A 21962-nucleotide genomic window follows, 5' to 3' on the forward strand; every position below is an offset into this window, starting at 1 on the left:
ATTTTTATAATATTCTGTCTGTGGTATTTAGCTAGCTTTATGAACGTGTTTTTTGAAACTGAAAAAGATGGATGAAAGTGGCAACATTTTTCAAACTGTCAAACATCAGTATGACGTTGACATATAATTAATTATACTTTTTTTAAAAGTAGCGGCAATATTGAAATACAACAGTTTATATTATACTAATAGGTATTATAAAGCTGAAGAGTTTGTTCGTTTAGCTATAATATTATAAATTTGAATTATGTACTGTGTTATAATTAATAAATAAGCACACTGAACTCAAGGCCATATTTAACTTGCAAATTGCAATGCATGGAAAAAAAAACCAAATATAATTTTTAATTCATTTGTTAGTAATCTGTTCACGCGTTATCTATTGAACCAATTTGAACATCTTGAACATTCGCGTATATATACATCATAAGAGTCTGGAGAAGGACATTGGGTTTAGGCTTTAGGAACCATTCATTCCCGGTTTCCATAGAATGAAAAAATATTTTTTTGTAGATGGCGTTAAATAAGTGCGGGCGGAGCGGCGGGTAAAAGCTAGTTAAGTAATAAATTAGACAGAGATAAAACTTTTGTGCTAAGCTTATTTAACGATAACGTTTAAAGTTAACATAGATTTGTTGAAATAAGCGGATACTGAAGAAATATATAATTTCATGTACACTGATGAGTGAAAAGCCTACGACCAAACCGGCGAATCCTCCGAAGCTACCTGAAAGAGACAAAATAATCAATATAAATAAGAATGACAAACAAAACAAAAAAGGAAAAAGTTAAAACACGGGCAGAAATGCGGATAACACCTAGCTATGGGAAATAAAGTCACAACGTACCTACTTATTTGTGATTTGTGAACTTGCTGTTATTAATTGTGGTGTAATAAAGAGTAATTGTAATGTATTGTACTTATATTTAACGGTATCCAACAAATGAGTATTTGAAATGCTAAAGTAAGTAGGATTATTTGTTGTTTGTTATCTTTCACGCGCTATTTACTAATCCAAGGTACCAGTGAGGTACAGGAAGTGTCGCATAGACTGCTATTTTTTTCGATATAGGAACAGTAAGTCTCGAAAGTGGTTAATACTTACTGAGTATTTCGAACCAATAGGAGACTACGTCCAGACGATCTAAGACTCCATCCGTCGTAGACTGATATATTGACAAGAAGCTTTTGCCGCTCTTGTTTGTGTTTGACCTGAAATACATGTATGAAAAATTGACCCGTATACATAAATATACTTAAGTATAACGAATTATATAGCCCAAAGTGAGAAGGGACAAACAGGCACAATCATAGCCCAAAATAGTTAACGCATAATGGTATTTATAAATAATACCAGGTAGGTGACCACGGATCATTGTTTCATCCGTTTCATTCATTGTCCGAAATAAAGTAAAGGTACGTGATTACAAGGTAGGTACAGGTATTAAACGCGCACATACGTTTAATACATGGATTATTTATAAATAGTATATTAATGCAACGTGAAAGCTTAAAATCAGTTAAAGCATATCTAATGGGTTTAGCCTATCTTCCTTTTGAACTCCTTAAAAGTTTTTAAAAGTTTTATAGTAGGTATTTTGGAGTTACAGGAAGAAAGAAAAGTTAGACCACACTTACAAAGCGAGCCTCCATATTTCTTTGTTTTGCCATTCGCTGATAAACAATGGCAATTTGGAGACTCTTGTGGAATGTTTAGTGAACTCACAGTCTGGTAGGCAGTCGGGACAATACATGGAGTCCTGCACTTCCACCTCCAGCCCTTCTGTGTTTCCAGTTAAAGGGTAAATGTAAAGGAGTTTCTCTGTAAAAAAAATTGCTCAACAAGTATACTCATGTTTCGCTTCAGATTTGTTTGAAAAGATTATAAGAATAATCAACTTGCTCAGAACTTTTGGTTCAAACCGATATATCTTTGGTGATATATATATCTTCGTACTCTTAAAACTGAAGACCTGCAGATCGTACCAAGAGCAAAGAGACACATATCGGAAAGCTGACCTAACACCTCTAAGCAAAGTGGCGGAGGATGCAACCGGTAACACGCAAAGCCGAAAGATACCTTTATACTTGTTAAGACAACGCAGATTCTCCAAAGTACACAATTCCGTGTCGTCGATATCAGCCGGCAAGAAGTAAGGGGTACATTTGCACAGGGACTGCACAATCTTGATCCTACAGTGAATGAGGCACGTGCTATATGAATACATGTTCCCATAATTAGGGTTCTCATCTCGAAACAGGCAGTTTCTCTGAAAAGTATCATGGGTTTGTAAATATATATGCTGCATATGAAGAAAAATACATAGCGGCAGCTGCTTCTCCAGGTTAATACAACTTGGGAGTTTCCTTTTGGGCGATGGGCTAGCAGCTTTGACACTCACTACTTTTGAATACTTATCAACACTATAGCGACCGGGAGCAACCGCAGGTGTCTGAATTTTATTACAACTTAAGACCGAATTTTCTTCTGAGAGCCCATTAGAGACAAATACTAATAATTTAGCTTTTTACATGGTTATTTGTAAAACATGCCATAAGACATTACCGTGTGCCAAGGATATTTCCTGACCTCATCCGTGGCTATTTGTTTCACCGACTTCAGTTCCATGTACATTGATTTATCGACCTCCAGCACCCGATGGACTATCCTGCCGACATAAGGGTCTGGATACGCGAGAGGGTTGAAGAGAAATACCTGAATAAACACATTTTATTGTAATGAGGAGAAGATTTTGTAAGGTAATGGCTAAGATTTTTGTGTTGGACAAAATCAAGTATGTTAAAACATTATTAGTCTATAGCTACAACGCTAGAAGTATCTCTTTTAATCATATTTTACAATTAACTTACGTCAAACCCCTGTATATTGTGTAAAGGATATTCATAGTCTTCAAGTTTGGTATCCAGCACTACCAGAAGACCAGCTGACACTCCTGGCTCCACTTGCCGCTTCGTTTCGGATATAGTATTTACTGGTCTGTAATAAACCAATCGTCCCCCTAGATTACATTTTAGTACATATATATACATATATCTCGTCTATATCCCTTGCCGGATAGACAGAGCCAACAGTTTCAAAAGTCTGAAACGCCACGCTCAGCTCTATGGCTTAATGATGGAATTGAAATTCAAATAGTGACAGGTTGCTAGCTTATCACCTACATAGAAGAAGAATCCCAAGTTTATTAGCAATTCTTAGTCTTTATACTTATTAGAATTAGTCGTCTTTTACGAGACACACGGGTAAGAAATGGAGTGGTCCTATTCTTTTAAAGAGCCACAAACCACACGGCACTACATTTTAGTACTTTCACATACATACATCCACGTCACGTCTATATCCCTTGCGGGGTAGACAGAGCCAACAGTTTTGAAAAGACTGAATGAATGAATACTTTCACATTAATTAGATTTAATTATTACATGCCCCTAGATTTAATAGAGACTGGTTTATTTTACCTGCCACCAGCATTGTGATCCAACACGTAATTGAAGACACAGCAGTGTCCCCTGAACGTGCGTCTCACCACGAACAACTCCGAACAGTTGTGCTCCTCGGCCGCCCAATAACATCTTAGCACAATTTCCTCGCATTTCGGTGCCACCTGGAAGACGACACAGCTATATATATTGCAATATACCTATTACTATCTGTGCCCGCGACTTCGTCCGCGTGAAATAGTTATTTTGGGCATCATTGAAGCCCTCAAGGATGAATAATTTACCCTGTTTTTTCACATTTTCTATTATTTATTCGCTCCTTATAGTTGCAGCGTGATGTTATATAACCTAAAGCCTTCCTCGATAAATGGTCTATTCAACACAAAAATAATTTTTCAATTCGAACGAGTAGTTCCTGAGATTAGCGCTTTCAAAAAAACAAACTCTTCAGCTTTATAATATTAGTGTAGATTTATGAAATGACACTATTGTGAAAAATTTCTAAGTTGTTTCGCTAAAAAGGAACCCGGGGGCCGCCTGTTTTAAACAATGGCACTCCCGCCTGATCACCGCAATTTTGAAGAAAAACTAACTAATACTATTGAAAAAAGGTTACAATACAACATCCAGTTGTCCGAATTATCTAAATGTGCAGGTTCAGTAAGAGTAGTTATGTAATATGATGTATTAATATGACATAAATGGTAAGTATATGAATGAAAATAATACTCCTTTTTGGATGTAGCAAATCCTTACCCTCATCATCAATTTGGAAATCTCACTAGATTTGATATGGTACTTGGACCGTATGTTCATGAAAGGATGGGTGTTAAGACTCTCGTTCCACGTGAAGTCCAGGAGCCGGCCATATTGGTGGTGCCACCACTTCACCTCGTCCAAAGATTCGTTATGCAGGGCTACATATGGGTATCTGGAATAAAAGATATCTAAGCTATACAGGGTGACTTTTAATTCAACTGCATAAATTTAACTGTTAAGTGTACTCATCTAAAGGATATTTAAAAACGTTAAAAGAAAAATATCGGTTCATATTTCAGAAAGTACGAAAAAAAATAAAAGTATCAAAATCCACGATCCTAAATACGTCATATCGACCCGGCCGGCGGAAAAGCGACGCGTAAGATTCACAGGTCAACCACACAATTCATTCAGCTGAGCAATCTCGACAACTCTGTACTTTACTTGATCTTGATACTAGAAAAATAATTTCTTTTTCACACATTTATTTACATGTTTAGTTTTAATTTCTTTTTGTAGTATTGGTCTTTAATAAAGCGTGTGACGTAGTCTTTAAGGGTTTTTTAAATGTGAAAATGATGACGTTTAATTTAAATAAAAATAGGCTCAAACAGCTCAGAAGCATGGGTATAGACTATGTTTAAAAGGATGGAGTTGTTTTAAATGTCACCCTGTATTATTTTTCTGGAGGCTTTCCCGGTTGCGTCCTCCTTAGTAACTGTCGATTTAGAAAATGTTAGGTACTTATTTTACATACCACGCGTCCAATAATATAATAAGTATGGAGATACTTTTACGATGTAATAGAGGTGAGGAAATAACCGGAACTGACGCTAGGAGGAACTGGACGAAGACGAAGAAGGTATTGTTGTGTTTTTCGTTGGACTTTACCATTCTTAAATCTTATTTAACCTAACCTAAGATGCAAAATGCCACAAGACTGTGACTATTAGGTGTCTACCCTGTAAGTGTTAAAATTGATATTTTTGACTGTAAGTACTAAATACTTCAGAACGGCAGGACGACTTTGCGGTCAGATGTCTCTGAATATGTAAAAGAGACACTGACTGATACAATTATTTATTTATTTAAACTTTGGACTTAAACGAGACATCTGCTGGCGGACTCTAGTTAATGCATACATACATACATATGGTCACGTCTATATCCCTTGCGGGGTAGACAGAGCCAACAGTCCTGAAAAGACTGAATGGCCACATTCAGCTATTTTTCTTAATGATAGAAATGAGATTCAAATAGTGACAGGTTGCTAGCCCATCGTCTACATCTTAACTACATCCATAGCTCTAGTTAATCAATAAAATATATAATAAATAAAATAATAAATAAAAAAATTTTCAATACTTACACGCTGGCTGAAAAATTGTGCATCGCCTTCTTACTAATCCTGTTTACATTGCAGATGGCCACTGCTGGAAAGTCAATCTTTGCGATGGGATAGGTAGAAGACTCCATGGTTACTATCAGAGGTTTAGCCAAGATGTTGGTGTCCATGTTCCAAAGGCCGTAGGTGATCAACGCGACCATAAAGCAGAAGTAGATTAGTTGGACTGTCCTTGTTGTGGAAAAAATCAATTTATTTGGTATGTAACACGATTACTTTTTCAACAGCTTGTCTGTTTCTAATGAAATTTAAAAGGTAGATATTTATATTAGTAAGTAATATCAATAGTCAATATAACTCAAAAACAACTTATAAAAGTTTGAATTTGAATTTGAACCTATTTTTTGACCCACGAAGTAAAAAATTCTATCAACAGATCCTACACACATTTTAAATTTCAGCAAAATCAGACCAACAAACAATATTTACGCTCCCAAGTGAATGGTAAATTCAATTATTTATACAGATGATTAGTGGAAATTATTATATGGTAATAGTGGAGAGCAAGAGGGAACATTAAAATATAAGAGAGACAAAATGGTTTCATTTAAGTTCTTATTAACACTTTACGCACTTCACACAATAAATAAAAGGTGAGGTTAAGACATTCTTTGCAAGTCGAACCTTCGGACCAAATTGAGAGCGAAGCCTGTAGCTCTGTTTACCCTGCAAGAGATATAGACGTGACTATATTTTAGTATGTACCTATGTATGTTTATTACCTGCGTTTGGCAGACATCCCTGAATCGCCGATTTGCTGAACGCAAGAGAGTGACGACTGAGACATGTACTCCTTGGTGACGTCCCCGACACTCTTGCGCAGGATCAATTCTATGCTCACGGGGAGGAGCTTGTATTGCTTGCGTCTGTACTCTTGCCACCAAAGTTTAGGTTTTGCCATGACTGGTTATTTGATGATGAAAAGTAAATTCCCCTTGTAGCTTAGATACTCGCCCGGGACAGCACCAGTCCTAAGCCAATATATGAATTTAGTGGTATATTTAAATTTATTTGCTTGCCTGTTTAAATATAAGTCGGATAAATTAAAGTTTAATGCTTAAATATCAATCTTACGCTCTTGCAGCTTAAAATCTGTCTAGTAAAGCATAATACAGAACAGAACGAACTCTTATTAAGGGTATAGCTACATTAGTCGTGTAGCTAAATATGAAGGCTAACTGAAATTAATAGTCAAACATTTGAATAAAATACTAAGGTATTTAAAACGAATGATAATAAACACGCAAATCATGCGATTGACATATTTGCGATAATATTGTACAGGTTCCATATATTTGTGTTAGTATAAAGATGAGTTGTGATTGTAACTAATAAATTCTCTTTCTATCATCTCAGCCGTAACTTGCACCACTGACAACTACATTTATTGTGCCTTTTTTTAAATAAATAATACAGGTATTAAACGCGCAAGTAACGTACCTTTATGGTACCTCGGACGATTCGAATCAAGTTATAGTGATCCGTCGTCACCGAGCGACAAAGATACGTGCGCGTGCGCGTTTAATAGGTACCTATGTTATTTATAAATAGTAAAATACAATGCGAAACTTTAAAATCAGTTTTAATATGCCTTTTAAACAGGTGTACGAAATTTATTCGCATTTTATCATCCATCCATTCATAACTTATACTAATTATAGTCTGTCTGCAACTACGCTTTTACGGAATTAGTTACCAATTTTAATAAAATTTTGTAAGTAAAAAATAACCCTGGTCAAACATGGCTTTCTAAAAATTCCCACCCGTCTGCCGTTCTCGACAAAAACGGGAAATTTAGTTTAACGCGTCAATGCTGTAGATAGACTAGTTAGGCTTTTTGTTAAATAAATGTTAATTAGGTTTAACAAGAAGTGACAAGTGTTTAAAAAAAAATAGCACTAACTCGCCGCCGCGCGCCGTAGTTCGTGTTAAAGTTACCCTTGCAATTTTATTGAACAGGGAATTATTAATACTTGTAATGCTAGTTTTAACCCTACAATCGCATGTCGGCGAGTGAAGGAGTAATTAGTAATTGCTACTCACAGGTGAACTGTTTATTTGTTGTTGCCACGAAACATCATGTCAAGGTCAGTTGACATTGTAACTATATTTATTGCCGACTAGTTCTTGCCCGCGACTTCGTTCGCTGACAATCTTAATACAAAAAGCTGACCCTGTACTGTTTTGTACAACTGTAAAAAAGGCATACATGGGAGATACATTTTGATATGAGTACCAGTTTTTAGGTTCAATTCCACCTAAAATCTGCAGAAACCTTATTCAAATCGAAGCAATAGTTTCCGCGTGATGTGTGTACAATGTAAAGAAATTCGAAAAATCAAAAGTATAGCATGAATTGTCATACAGTTTACAACTGATAGAGTGTAATCCCTGAGAAAGGTTGTTGTATAATATTTTTAGATTTTGTGCAAACTGGCAACATTACGACGAATTTAGTTCAACGTGTCGAAAAAATAATTAAATTTCTTTGTAAAAGAAGAATAAAAATTATATAAGTCTATCTTATGTTACATTTTACTCTTTGCTACCAGACTAACTTGCACTAGCTAAATGTGTATATTCCCGTAATCACCCTATACGACACGACAGAGATACATATTAATTTATAATAATAAAGAGCTTGCACTTGTTTAATGTGTTTATTCCCTTAATCGCCCTGTACGATATTACAGAGATACATATTAATTGACAATATTATATGTCCATATACATGTCGGTCCACTTCATTATGCAATAGTCTGTACTATTCAAATTTTATGACTGTCTTTTTAATAACAGTGGCGTATGCGCATCGGAGCCTTTATAATGTCAATCACCTATTAGAATTGGTATGTATGTAATTTATGTCATAAAAACTACGAATTGTAAAGAGAGACTTACAGTCTCATACCAGCTTGCAAGTCAAATATATTGGATTCTTAAACATTAAATAAACGTTTAAATAGACACATTACCCAGTAATTAAGGAATACTTAAAATTACACATTTTATTTCGAAATAATAACTTGTGTAAAGAGAGAACCTCCTCCAATCCAATTTAAAAGTTGGATAAATTTCAAAAACCTTCTAAGTGTAACAAACACTTCCCTTAAAACTGCATCAAAATCAGTTCAGCGAAACGCGTGAATTTCGCGGACAAATCAAACTAAGAACACATAACTTAGTAAAAATATTTTTAGTTTGTTAGTCTACTTAAATTTCGACACCACCGCAGCGGCTTCGATGGTCCAGTGGTTGGGGCGTGAGACTGTGAAGTTGGTGATCCAAGTTCGAGCCCCAACAAAATCAATGTAAATTACAATTGGCGGACAATAATAAACATACTTACGATTCTATTGATATATACTAAATATATATTTTTAATTCACTTACCATGATATCCTTTTACAATCTGCGCTGGAAAAGCTAGCACAAAGTTTTTATTTTCTTCATACTAGCGTATAGAATAAACGATAAGTAAATACGAATGTAAACTAACCCTATTGTGACAACTGCATAGTAGGTTTCAAAGGTATATTTTATCTACATTTGGCCACTCAGCTACTTAAGATCAGGAAGTCTGGTTACTATATTGATACGTTCAAACAAAAAACATATTTATATATGTGTGTAAAACATGACTGTCTGCCTGTCTACACGTGTATCACACTATCATTATCAGTGCAAATGTAAGTGCATTATATCAGCTGTTATAAATACATAATGTTAGCTGATTTCAATGATAAATATTAAGTAACTGTTAGACAATTTAGATCCGATAATTCTTGCGGGGTAGGCAGAGCCAACAGCCCGAAAACACTGAAGTGTATACATAGATATATGATTTTTTTTAAAGGAGAAATGTTTTGTGATTTGTCTCGAAAACTCTACTTGTGGGCACACATCTTTACTGATAGGCTTACTACTTCAAGGCTAAAGAAAGGGATAAGGCGTCAAAAATTAAGAAAATCGTATTAATGTGAACGGAAATAAAACATAAACACTTTATAATAAGATTTCAATCTGTGATATTGTGTCTTTACATAAATTACTGGACCACTGGAATCACTGAGATGACTACCTACATAATATTAGTTACTAGTGTGAATAACACTGAAATGCAGTCTGTCATCTTCTAGTTAAGTGAGTAATCTAACAATCTCAATATGCATTTCAATAAGGATCTGTTGCATAATGCGCGCACGAGATAATAGCACTTTAGTACTTATGTATTATTATACCTATGTTGTTATGCGTTGGTAGTTCCATATTTTGTATCCGCACGGTTACAAGGTGTAATTGTCGATACGAGTATCTTGATTAATTGTCTTTTATTAATCAAATTTTCTGAACAAATTTTCTTTATACTTTACTATCTATGGCCGGCGGCTCTGTCCACGTGAGATGCAATTATTCCTAGTAGTTCCCTGTGGCACTGTATCCGGGGTGATCATTGTAAATTTTCGTTCGAGTTGTCTTGTCATCTAGATGATAAATTTTCCCGCCTTTTCCCTTTCTATAACGATGTCTACCGTAAACTCCATGCTATACGGATGAAAAATTTCATGGTGATCGATACAAACACACTTTCAGTACGCTTCAGTACAAAATACAATATGTATGATGCAATTGCCGGGACTTTATGAGATTTGAAGTTAGATTCAGGTCGTGAATCTATTTTTTATTTACCTAAAACCAGAAGCTTAAAAATGGATAAGTAATTTTTTTTCCAACCCATACAAAATAAGCAATGAGCTGATTCCAATTTTTATTGGAAACATTTTTGTATTTTAAGTTCTCATAAGACAGGCGCGGTACAGTATTAGAATTTTGTAAATTTATGATTTGAAACCACATAATTCTGAGCAATCATGTACATGCTAGGTCTTCTTAATTATATAGATATGTCTTGCTGTCATTGTAATCAAGCTTATCTTAAAAAGTATAGTGTAAGCAATTTTCTCACCTCCTGCTCAAATAGGTATTATAAACTCGGACGTAAAGCAAAACAACACATCTCTCCTTTACTCTCCTTAAATTCAAAGGAGTTGCATGAATTACTTAACTTCTATGAAACTTGAGACAAAACTGAAGTTTTGAGTAAAGTACGTCAGTTTATGTGGGAACTAGTACAGCAAGCAAATGATTGTTAAAGGTTTATTAAAGTTGGTGAGAAATTTCCAATGAGAACCCATAAAATATAATTATGTATGAAGAAAATGAAAATTTTGTTTTGAAAAGAAAACAAGATTGAGGCCAGAAATAACAACATAGGTACACTAATACAAACATACTAATATCATATCCTTATTGCTTACGGGGTAGATAGTTGTAAGTAGTAGCCCTTGTACTGAATTTTTCTATTTTTTTTTTTATTCCTATTTTTTTCCTTGATGTACTTACATAAATATAGTTGCGTCACCGACTCTTTATAGAGAGTAGACCGAGTTCGCCTTTAATATCCTGATTAGGTTGATATATAGAAAACTAACACATATATGTACACTTGACCGAGATCTTCTTAATGTAAACCATAAATAGAGTTATAAGAAGGAGTTTAAGAATACCTAAAATATTACCATAATAATTATAAAATTAACCCCTTTGAGCGCGGGCGGCAAAGTTGTAAACCTTCAATACTCCAAAAGGTATCCAATGACGTAAAAAATTTGCGCGACACGCTTCTTTCGCACACACACACACACACACACACACACGAAAGGAACACTCATAATCACGGACGAGCGTCGTCAGACATCTCGTCTGTGTGCGTTTCGTGGTTGCACGCGATCGCGCCGCACGCAGCGGGGCATTTGTTACTGTGCTCGCGAATTGCATTTATATTATTTTCTTCCTAATTATTTTCCAGTTCTATGAAATTTTTGTGATGCATGTATTTTAATGTGTGTGTTTCGGCATTTCCGAATAAACTACTCCATATATTTCCCATGGGTGTCGTAAAGGCGACTTAGGGATAAAGGCTTTTAAACTTTGGCTTCCTGTTGTAGGTGATTGGCTACAAACCTGTCACTATTTGAATTTCAATTCCATCATGAAGCCATGTAGCTAAACGTCTTTTGGGTTCTCCAATGCTAATTATTTCTTAAAAAAATTATACTTGCAAAGGTACTATAACATTGAGTTTCTTTTATAATTTTTTACGAACTTAAATTTTAGTCAGAGGTTTTTAAATTTTTAATTTAATTTTTTGGATTGGCGTGGTTGTATGGATGTACGTTATACACTGAATGAAAAATTTTACTTTAATAACAGTTTTAAAACAAGTTGAGAGCACATGTTTGCACAAATAAGAACATCGTGTCCCTTCGTAGAGTGTAAGTATAATCTCATTTAAATTACCTTGCGCATAAGGCAGGAATGATTTTCATTTTACGAATGATGATCATGATGTACCAAGCGTGTTTTTGTTGTGAATCTTTTTTAAGACCGGTTTATTTCCCTTATAAGATTTCTTATTAGAAAAATGTTAGTTTTCTATAAGAATCTTATAAGAATTGTATTAGAACATTAGTGTATAGTAGTCACATTGCTGATAAATTTTACGGTGATAAATATAATAATATAAAATTGCAAGTGCATGTGCACAGCAATAAATGCAACATCGTGAGGGGCGCGGGGAGGGGCGGAGCGCGCCGGCGGCGGGGCGCTCAGTTGCATCGTGACCGAGGTTCTCGTCGCGTGTGTCCGTCCGCGATCGGCCGCGAACATTGCTGAACACGAGAGAATCATGGTTTCCGTGGGCGCGTGGAGGCGCCGCGCGCCCGACGACTGCGAGGAGCGCTCCGAACCCGGCGCCTCCAGCTCGGGCGTCCCTCGCGCTCCCCCCAACTGTGCCCGCTGCCGCAACCACCGTTTGAAGATAGAACTCAAAGGCCACAAGAGATACTGCAAGTACCGGAACTGCGCGTGCGAGAAGTGTCGCTTGACCGCTGATAGGCAGAGGGTGATGGCGCTCCAGACGGCCTTGAGGCGTGCCCAGGCGCAGGACGAGGCTAGAGCGCGGGCTGGGGTGCAAGCGAACGGTGTGGAGCTAGATAGACCTGATCCTCCGGCGGTGAAGATGCAGAGGAGCCCAGTGCCACCGCCGCCGCGGTCCTTGGGGTCGGCCAGCTGTGATTCAGTGCCTGGGTCCCCGGGAGTGTCACCGTATGCTCCTCACCCACCACCGTCCGCGCCACCTTTACCCAATATGCCTCCGCTTCTGCCGCCACCACAACCTGGTAAGTGTTTCAAACTTTGATCATTTACAGTAACTATAGCAACTAGGTAGGTATCTATTAAGTGACGAGTATAGGGACTGGGATGCGCACGCGCACTGCAACACTGTAACTAATTTTGTATTCGAAATGTAGAGCAATTGAACACTGGCTGTCGGTTATTATAATTATGTCACTCGCTGTAATCGACAAGCAAGGTAATTTTATAAAAGTTTTTAAAAAGATAGGCCATCTTTCTTCATCAAGTTTAAAGTTTATCATAATAATTATAACTTTGGGGTTATTATGTAGGTAGGTAATACTGTGTTCTTTTACAAAAATTTAAATAATTCCAGAAAAAAAATTGGTTTAGTGTAGCAATATTTTTATTTATTATTAAGAATACTTAACTTGTAAATGACTATAAGTAAATGCTTCATACCTACCTAGCTAAGTACCTCTCTCTAGATAGAGATAGAAAATTGATCATAGTCTAGTCTGAATGATTCAGTTCACTACTGTGTAAATATTGAATGCTAAATAATCCACATACAAATCATACAATACTAACTAAGTATACAGGTAAATAAAGTCTATTCTTGAGGTATTGAAATGGACGTTTTGCAATAATAACTAAGTGGAGTTAGTAAGTACATACCTGCACAGGTATCTTCTACGACATTTGAGGAGTCTGCTTTTGTCTACCATCTCAAATTTTGGGTAGAGTAAATGATCTAGTAATTTTTATAATAATGGCGTTTGTACTCAATCTTTCTGATTGTAAGCAAATGAGGCATAAGTCACATAATGCCCATCCATATTTGTGTATTTTCCGAAGCTAAATTAAGTACTTACCTATTAACAATTTTCATCGATTGGTCTATCATTAGTCTGAGCTTATCTCGCAAGTACAAAGTTTTCTTTGATCGTACCTTTAAAACATTACCTATATGATAAATGGAATATGTAGTAGCTATATAATAATTGTTTCCATATTGTTTTTAAATTACAACCTTCCGGTTTATTACCTGAATAGGATTTATGTATTTTTCTACATGTTTTTCATCTCAATATACACCTACCTAGTAGCGTCCACTATTTAATATTCCATGTCTTTTTAATTTTAATAAATAACTAATAAATAAAAGAACCAGATTTTGCTATATTTATTAAAATAATCAAACCAAGGATACGTCCTTTATATTCTTTTACAATGAATAATTTAAAAAAAATTCCCTCAAATATAATTTTTAACCTCCAATCTGTTTCATACCAGTCTGTATTTTTTATTTATTCAACAAAATGTTAAAGACATCACGACTTATTATCGTTAACTAGTTGGACATTCCAGACAATTTCACACAAGATTTTTTTTTGTTTTATAACATAATAAGTAAGTATTTTATAAGCCGTCGCGTCGCATTCTGTATTTAACCTTATAATGTGAGCACCATGACATCGATTCGAATCAACATGCTGTAAAATTAAGGTTTTAAAAAAATTATAACATTTCGCTTCCTTACATGAAGAGTTTTCTTTTTTTTTGAGTAACGATGTAGAAGAAAGAAAGAAAGAAAAGTCTTTATTTGGCGCAAAAGTTAACATTACATTGTTCATAATCATAGAAATAAAAGAAGTGGAATTGTACAATTTAGGAATCAGACAACTAGGCCGAATAAAATATCGGCAGGCAGTTTTTGACTCGTCACTAAAACAGCATTCTTTTTTAAAGTAAGGTATGAGATCGAGCAATTAATTTGGTAGATTGAATTTAGTCCGAAACTATAAGACGTTTAAATAAAAAAAATAGGAACTGAAACCGCACAAACTGACTGAACTATCGAAATTTATTTATTTTTATCGGTCGGCAGGTGATACTTATGTAAAATTTGAAACTTTATGACAATATCACTAATACCAATTACTTTTTTTTATCAATACTCATTCTCCAAGTCGAGTTAACAGCATAACGTACTATTTATTATGAGTGCCATCACAGAAAACACAATGTGCAACATTGAAATGTAATGAATGAATAATTGAAAAGAATTGCAGCTATCTTATGGAAGAGATAACTTTATCAGTGTATAATTCTTGAACCGTTTAACCTTTGTAAATAAACGCATATTGTAAGTCTATACACCAGTCGTTAAAAGAGCGTCGGTGGATGAGTGGTTAAGGCACTTAGTTCGTAAACTAAAGGCACCAGATTCGAATCTTACTGCGGCTAATATTTTTAAACCTATACCGGTCCTGATCCTTCGCTCTCTTCGGGAATAATATCTCTTATCTCTCTCTCTCCAGGGTCCGCTTATAACCTCGATCTTGTGCCGTGTGCTCTTCACACACCACTTCGTCATAAAGAGAACTAAACAATAGGCTTATAAACTTGGATTCCCTCTTGTAGGCGAAGGGGTAGCATCCTGTCACTATTTAAATCTCAGTTCATCATAGAGCCGTGCAGATTAGCATGGCCTATCAGTTTTACCAAAACTGTTGGCTTTGTCTACCCCGCAAGGGATATAGACGTGTATATATGTATGTAATTCTTCAAAACATAACTTTGCAATACAACATTGAACGAATTCCAAATTAATTATAGAACTGCTCCGATACAATTCATTAATTTGTAATGCAAAATAGTGCAGTATCGTTGTTATCAAATCACCTCAATTGACACTATTATCGCTTGTGATAAAGCAAATGTTATAATACAGTTGCTAACTCGGTATCTATATCATAGAATAATTAGTTTGTTTGTTTATATATTCTTTATTGCATCGATATAATTAAGCGATATAAAGTTACAACTATATACATGTATGTATGTAAATTTAACAGAGTAGTAATTGGCGGGCATCTTGAGTTACTAAATAGCGGCTTTGTCCGCGTTAGACGAAAAATACCGTTATCTTTTATTTCCCGTGGGAATTTCAGAAAGTCTTCTCTTAGCTACCTCGACCACTTAAGTAAACTTACAAACTAATTAATTTAAAACTAAAACTACTTATAAAAAGAAAAAAAAAAGAAGACTACAAATAAACTTTTTTTTCTTTCTTTTTATAAGTAGTTTTAGCTTTAGTTTTAATTTGATTTAATTATAATATTTAAAATGAAAAAAAAAGAAAAGTAAACTTAAATCTTAATGCTGAAAATCTTGATGTATGTTTGCCGTTTCAATTTTTCATGAGATCTTAAGAGTCTTTATAAATACTTATATTAGGTGGGAAGAGGAGAGTGATCCATGGATCACAAACCCACGATCATGTGGCATATGACGTTATTTCCTGACGTTTCGATTGGTCACAATATGTTGTGTCATCCTGTGACCACAATCGGTGCATCTCGGTGGAAACGTCAAAAAAAAACCCAGAATCCACCCCGTCTTCGCACGGTATTTATAAATATATATTATGTACTTACCTTCCACTAGAATCACTCCATCTATTTAAAAAAACCGCATCAAAATCCGTTGCTCAGTTTTGAATATCTAAGCATATAAACATACAGACGTACGGTCAGACGCGGAAAGCGACATTAATTAATTAGTGAAGTGATGTGTCGTCGTTAAAAAAACGACACAACAAAAAACGCGCTTAGAATACAGTCAAGTACAAAAAACGCATCAAAATGGCCACATCCTAAGTCTACGCCCATCGGGGATGCGCTGTCCTTACCTTTTATGACGTTATACATTATACCGCCGTCTCGCTCACTCTCAGGGGGTGCGTCGCGAACGCTATAGGTCGCAAGGGTATGAGGGTGGCTGTAAAATTTACGCCTATGAGTACATAATGTACTAGGGTGGGGTAGGTAAGTATATGCATTAAGAATTATATAAGCTTTTAATAGACATGTGTCAGAAGATTTATGATTGCCTTCTTTATTGGTAATATATTAGAAAATTTCGTATAACAACCTTAAAAATTAAGTTATTACAATACAACACTTATCTATAAAGAGTACAAAAACATTTTTACCTGGGATACTAACATTTTCTCTCATTGTCTCTACATAAGGATAGTCCCATGAATGTTGTAAAAGGAGAGTGAGGGATACTTGGGATTCTTCTTGTAGGCGATGGACTAGCATCCTGTCCCTATTTGAATTAAGCCATACAACTGAACGAAGTCCTTTCAGTCTTTTCAAGACTGATGGCTCTGGTTACCCGCAAGAATATAGATGTGATACATTATATATAAAACATAGTATTTTCTGAATATTTTCACGACAACGCGATAAACGGCAAATATTTACAAAATATTTTTATATCAAACTCTGTTACTGAGTGACTCACTGATAAACCACGTAAATACAGCCGAAACGCTCGGGAGAAGGAAACTGAAATTCGGCATTTAGGTTCTATGAGTAGTGAAGGTCTATAAGAGAGGATTTCCCTATTCTAAGTATATGAACTTAACGCAAATTTACGCAGTCGGAGCCGCGAGCGACCTCTAATATATTTCTAAAACTCTTCCGTTTACTCACTTCAGTGCCTTTCAACGGACAAGTCCAAACGGCTCGGTCTATTTGAAATTTGCGCACAAAAGCAGGATTTCCCGAAATTACAGGAACAGAAGTTAATGGGATTTTTCGTAAACGCAGGCGGAGTCGCGGGCGCTCACCAATACCTATATAAAGAAAATTAGAATAGAAACTTCTCTTGAAATTAGATATTTGAAAGAATCCGGTGAAGAACAACTTGGTAACCATTATAAGGATTTGAAGGGATGCCAAACATTTGCAGTTTTTGTTATTTGCTGACTTGTCCCAGTTTCATCTTCAGCTGTGTCACTTGAAGGCCAGACAATCTCTGGTTTTATTGAATAAAATTGAGTGCGTTTAACCTGATGGTGGAAATAACCATTCATTTTGAACCTGATGCTTAACCTGATTCCTTGATGATGCAACATCAGCTTAAAATTCAAAAACTTCATTCATTACTTTAGACACCGCCCGCGACTTCGTCCGCATGGAAACGCTGGTTATTCTGGGTCTTCAGCTACCAAATTTCATCGTTATATGTTCATTAGTTTTTGCGTGAAAGAGTAACAAACATCCGTACTGACATCCTGACATACTCATAAACTTTCGCATTTATAATATTAGTAGGATTATGGGACATTTCAAACATTTAAAACTTAATAAGTGTCATATCTTTTGGTTTCACTACATTGGTTGACGTCAAATAAAGAACAACGTTCTCGTCTAGGTTTCCATCACTCATTGAACATAAACTGTTAGATAATGATATTAGCGTTAAGTCCGCCTATTTTACTATGCAGATTGTATTTTGAACAATAAATCGAATGAGGTCGAAAGTTGTAAAAGCAAGATTGAATGATGTTTGCAGCGGGAACTATATTTTTGAGCTCTACCGTATCAAAGGGAAGATCCATGAACGTTTCTAAGTTAAAAGTATCGTGGACCAACCTTTTTTTTTATTGAAGTTCTATATTCAAACTTTCTATACTACAATTTTTTTTTAATTATTACACTGCATTTCTTCTCACTACCATTATAAAAGTCATCTATAATTACGTTATAAATCTGTGTAAAAAAGACAAAGCTTCACATTTTAGTGACGTGTGCTTCGCGGTAAGTATAGGACCACTCCATCTTTTTCTTATTGATGTCGTAAAAAGTGACTAAAGGTTAGGCTAATAAAGTTGGGATTCTTCTTGTAGGCGTTGGGCTAGCAACCTGATATTTAATTTATTTGAATCTCAATTCCACTATATAGCCATAAAACTGAGCGTGGCCTTTCGGTCTTTTCAAAACTGTTAGCTCTGCGGCTCTGCGTCTATCCCGCAAGGGATATAGACGTAATAATATGTATGTATGTACAACACACGGACACTAAAAACAAACCGCTTTCTTAAGTTTCAATTCGCATGCACAAACAGTTACGTTACTAATAAACCCGTCTCCAGAATCCTCCAGTTTCCCCCGGCCCCGTGCCACCCCTGTCAGACGTTTGATGTTTACGACTTCGCCGCTCATCAAAGCTTCCCTGTTCCGGACGGATTCTGTAGGGTTGTCGCACAATTTGTGTATTCTATTTTCAATATTGCTTTATTATGAATTAGATTTTTCTCGTAGTATGAACTAAAATTCAAACTTGTCCCGTTTTTGTGGGAATTTCAGGGTAAGAAAGAAGAATGTTGAATTTAGATTTTATCAATTTGATGAAATGAAAGTGTAAGACTTTCATTTTTATAGTATAAGAATGTATAAGTGTGGATGCATACAATATAATCACATCTATATCCCTTGCGAGGTAGTTCTACCCAAAAGTCTTGAAAAGACTGAAAGTTCACTTTAATTGGATATGGATGTTATTGAGAATGCTGGAATGGGACAGGTGAATCCATAAATCGGACTGCGCTGTTTCAAATAGCCTTGACCTGGAATTTGAATGAAGCCAACATCTTCAGTTTCTATACTTAAGGCTTCTCGCCTTCTAATGTCCTCGTCTAGGTAGTAAACCTAATCACATTTAAAATAAAATTGATGTATGCAGCAAATCATCAATCCGCGGCGACCCCGGACTCTTCAATAAGACACAAGCTGGATCGATTTATAATAGTGGAAAATGGTTGGAAAATATAATTCTATTTTGTGGCAGCCCTTACTAATTTAAAATTTGCGTTCACCAGGATTCCGGTTAGTGTTTCAGGGTGCAAGGTCACTGCGGATGTGGGATGTGGGGTGGGGTCATTTGGCCACGGGGACATGTCTTCATTTCAATTTAGCGAGACAAGAAAAATATTTCAGATGGTAACACCAATGTTGTTCTTATGTTTGTTCTGATCAGTACGATCGAACGATTCTGAACGGTCACAAATATGTTTTACGAAAAACGACAAACAAATTTGTGGCCTATTGGACATTTTCCAGGGTCAAATGTCGCTGCGTGCGGATGTAAACTCTATGAAATACACTTGAATAGATACATATAGCCACGTCTATGTCCCTTGCAGGGTAGATAGAGCCAACAGTCTTGAAGAGAATGAAAAGCCACGTTTAGCTGTTTGGCATTATAATGGAATTCAGATTCAAGTAGTGGCAATTTGTTAAACTATCACCTACAAGAAGAATCCCAAGCTTATAAGCCTATCCCTTAGTCGCCTTTTTTGACATTCATGGCAAAAAGATGGAGTGGTCCCTTTCCTTTATTTTTCTTTTGGTGCCGGAAACCACACGGCAAACTTGGATAGAATTACAGAAAACTATTTATATACTAAACGTTGATATTAGTGAGGTGAAAATAATTAGTTGTAATGAGGAGTAGATAGGAAAGGAGCCAACGCTTCGTTTGTTACTTTAAGATATTTACGTTATTTGAGTGAGTTTTACGCTGTGTAGCGTTTTCTGAAAGACCTCACCTCAGTGGGAACACACGCTAATAAAAAGACATAAGAATTTGATTTTCAACAGTGGTTATTTAAGCTAGGCATTAATAACCGTAAATTATTAAGACTGAATGTTTTTATTTGAAAAAATAATGTAGCGATATGTATGAATAGTTAACACGTGCTTATCTTGCAGCTTTTAATTTTAACATCTCATGTTTTTATTTACAAAACCAATTTCAAATATTGCAGGAATTTTGATAGCAAATAATAAGATTTCAAAAATCCGCTGTCTATGTAAACTATTTTAATACCTTTGAATAGGAAATCAGTGATGAATCAGTAATTAAACGTTGAAAAAGAAAGCTTGGTCTCTGTAATGTTTTGTCGGCTGTGGCAATAGGGTTGCAAAGACAGACGCTACATAACGGCTATCTACAAATGATCAACGACTAGTATTAATTAAAAAAAACTAATTGAATAGTCGTAATAAGACTCACCAGAAATTGGTATGCAATTATTACATTTCCTTCCTGCTAAAATATATGATAGACCGCGGTCGATTTGAAGTTTTGCGAATAGTAATTATGTTTCAATGTTTAAGGATAGGTGGTACATCATGCAAATTGTTACTTATAACGTTTCGCAAGTTTAACTCTGTTGTATTGTAGTAATAATTTTACAATACATCAAACAACTACTTAGTAAAATAACAAGTTGACTCCTGGGATCCTCTGATTTATTGGAATTTAATTACTATGAGTTCCCATGATAACAGTTCTATTTTTGTAAAAGGTTTCAAAGTGGTTGTCTAGTTTTAGCGTTGGTTCATATCGAATTGGAATTTATTTTCTGTGTTCATTAATAAATCTATGCTTTTACGGTAAACACCTGAAGTATTACGTTACTTTCTTAAATTAAGTTTGTAGTCCTGTCACTATGTTTTATTCTCAATTTTATCATGAAACCAGTTTAGTTATATCTAACCCATAAGGTGAAAGAAAGAAAGAAAGAAAAATGTTTATTCGGTGCAATTTAAATGTACAATAGAACACCAACATATCATAATGTACAAGACAATGAAATATTAAAAAAAAAAGAAAAAAGCACCAAAAAGGTCTCAACTCTCAACAAGGTGCTGTGGTACATGTCCTTAATTATTTGAAAAGCCAGTAAATCAACGCATGAATGCAATGTATCATAAACTAGACTAATGCTAGCCAGTCTGTTATTATAAAATAATTGTTAGCTGCGAGTTGACCATGTCGACAGACGTAATGGTTGCACCGCGATTTGTTTCTTCATTGTCAATAGTAATTATGATTGACTTGTGGGTTGATCGAGATATAATGTGAATGACAAAAGGCCAACACTTGTATGACAGGATGCGCTAGGGACTTCTGAATTATGAGAAAGACCGCCACAAGAACACTAAGTTGACAGTTGTAAAGTTGGTAATGTTTCCATTTTGCATTCGTTCACAAATTCGACATTCGTTATTGTGAACCGAATTTCACCATATATTTTTGTGTTAGGATAGTCAAAATATATTAAAGTGGTCATTGACTACCAAACGCTAGTTTTGTAAAATTTAACTTATAACAAATTCGCGGTGGTCCCATAAAATTTGACTACTCGTATTTTTTGTCTATTAGACAGAGATTTTATTTTAAAGGATTATCGGTACGTTGCCTCACACCTTTAAATAAAAATCTTAATTCATCTTAACTTTTTCATGTTGATTTCTCACTTTAAATCTAGAT

The 21962-nt window shown here is 35.4% G+C and overlaps 2 protein-coding genes across 6 annotated transcripts in view; one reads left to right on the plus strand and one right to left on the minus strand.

Annotated features, from left to right (window-relative positions):
* Positions 1–466: 466 nt before the first annotated feature.
* On the minus strand, positions 467–9210 carry LOC106143340 (sodium channel protein Nach). The gene is made up of 11 exons (XM_013345398.2): positions 9021–9210; positions 6350–6598; positions 5592–5798; positions 4220–4394; positions 3482–3627; positions 2873–2999; positions 2568–2717; positions 2082–2271; positions 1640–1823; positions 1107–1213; positions 467–727 (listed from the first exon to the last, which is right to left on the minus strand). The coding sequence occupies exons 2-11, from the start codon at positions 6526–6528 to the stop codon at positions 603–605; spliced, it is 1590 nt and encodes a 529-aa protein (XP_013200852.2). The 5' UTR covers positions 6529–6598; positions 9021–9210; the 3' UTR covers positions 467–602.
* A 3107-nt stretch (positions 9211–12317) lies between these two features.
* Positions 12318–21962, plus strand: part of LOC106130043 (protein doublesex) — a 121610-nt gene continuing 111965 nt past the window's right edge. For all 5 annotated transcript variants that reach the window (XR_009657239.1, XR_001228479.2, XM_013328803.2 and 2 more), the window contains exon 1: positions 12318–12868. Coding sequence is in view for 3 of the 5 variants with exons in the window: in XM_013328803.2 (XP_013184257.1) it covers positions 12376–12868 (493 nt within the window). In the remaining 2 variants the exon portion in view is untranslated. The remainder of the gene's footprint in view (positions 12869–21962) is intronic.

This window comes from Amyelois transitella, chromosome 18 (genome assembly GCF_032362555.1).
Source record: "Amyelois transitella isolate CPQ chromosome 18, ilAmyTran1.1, whole genome shotgun sequence".
Lineage (NCBI taxonomy): Eukaryota > Metazoa > Arthropoda > Insecta > Lepidoptera > Pyralidae > Amyelois > Amyelois transitella.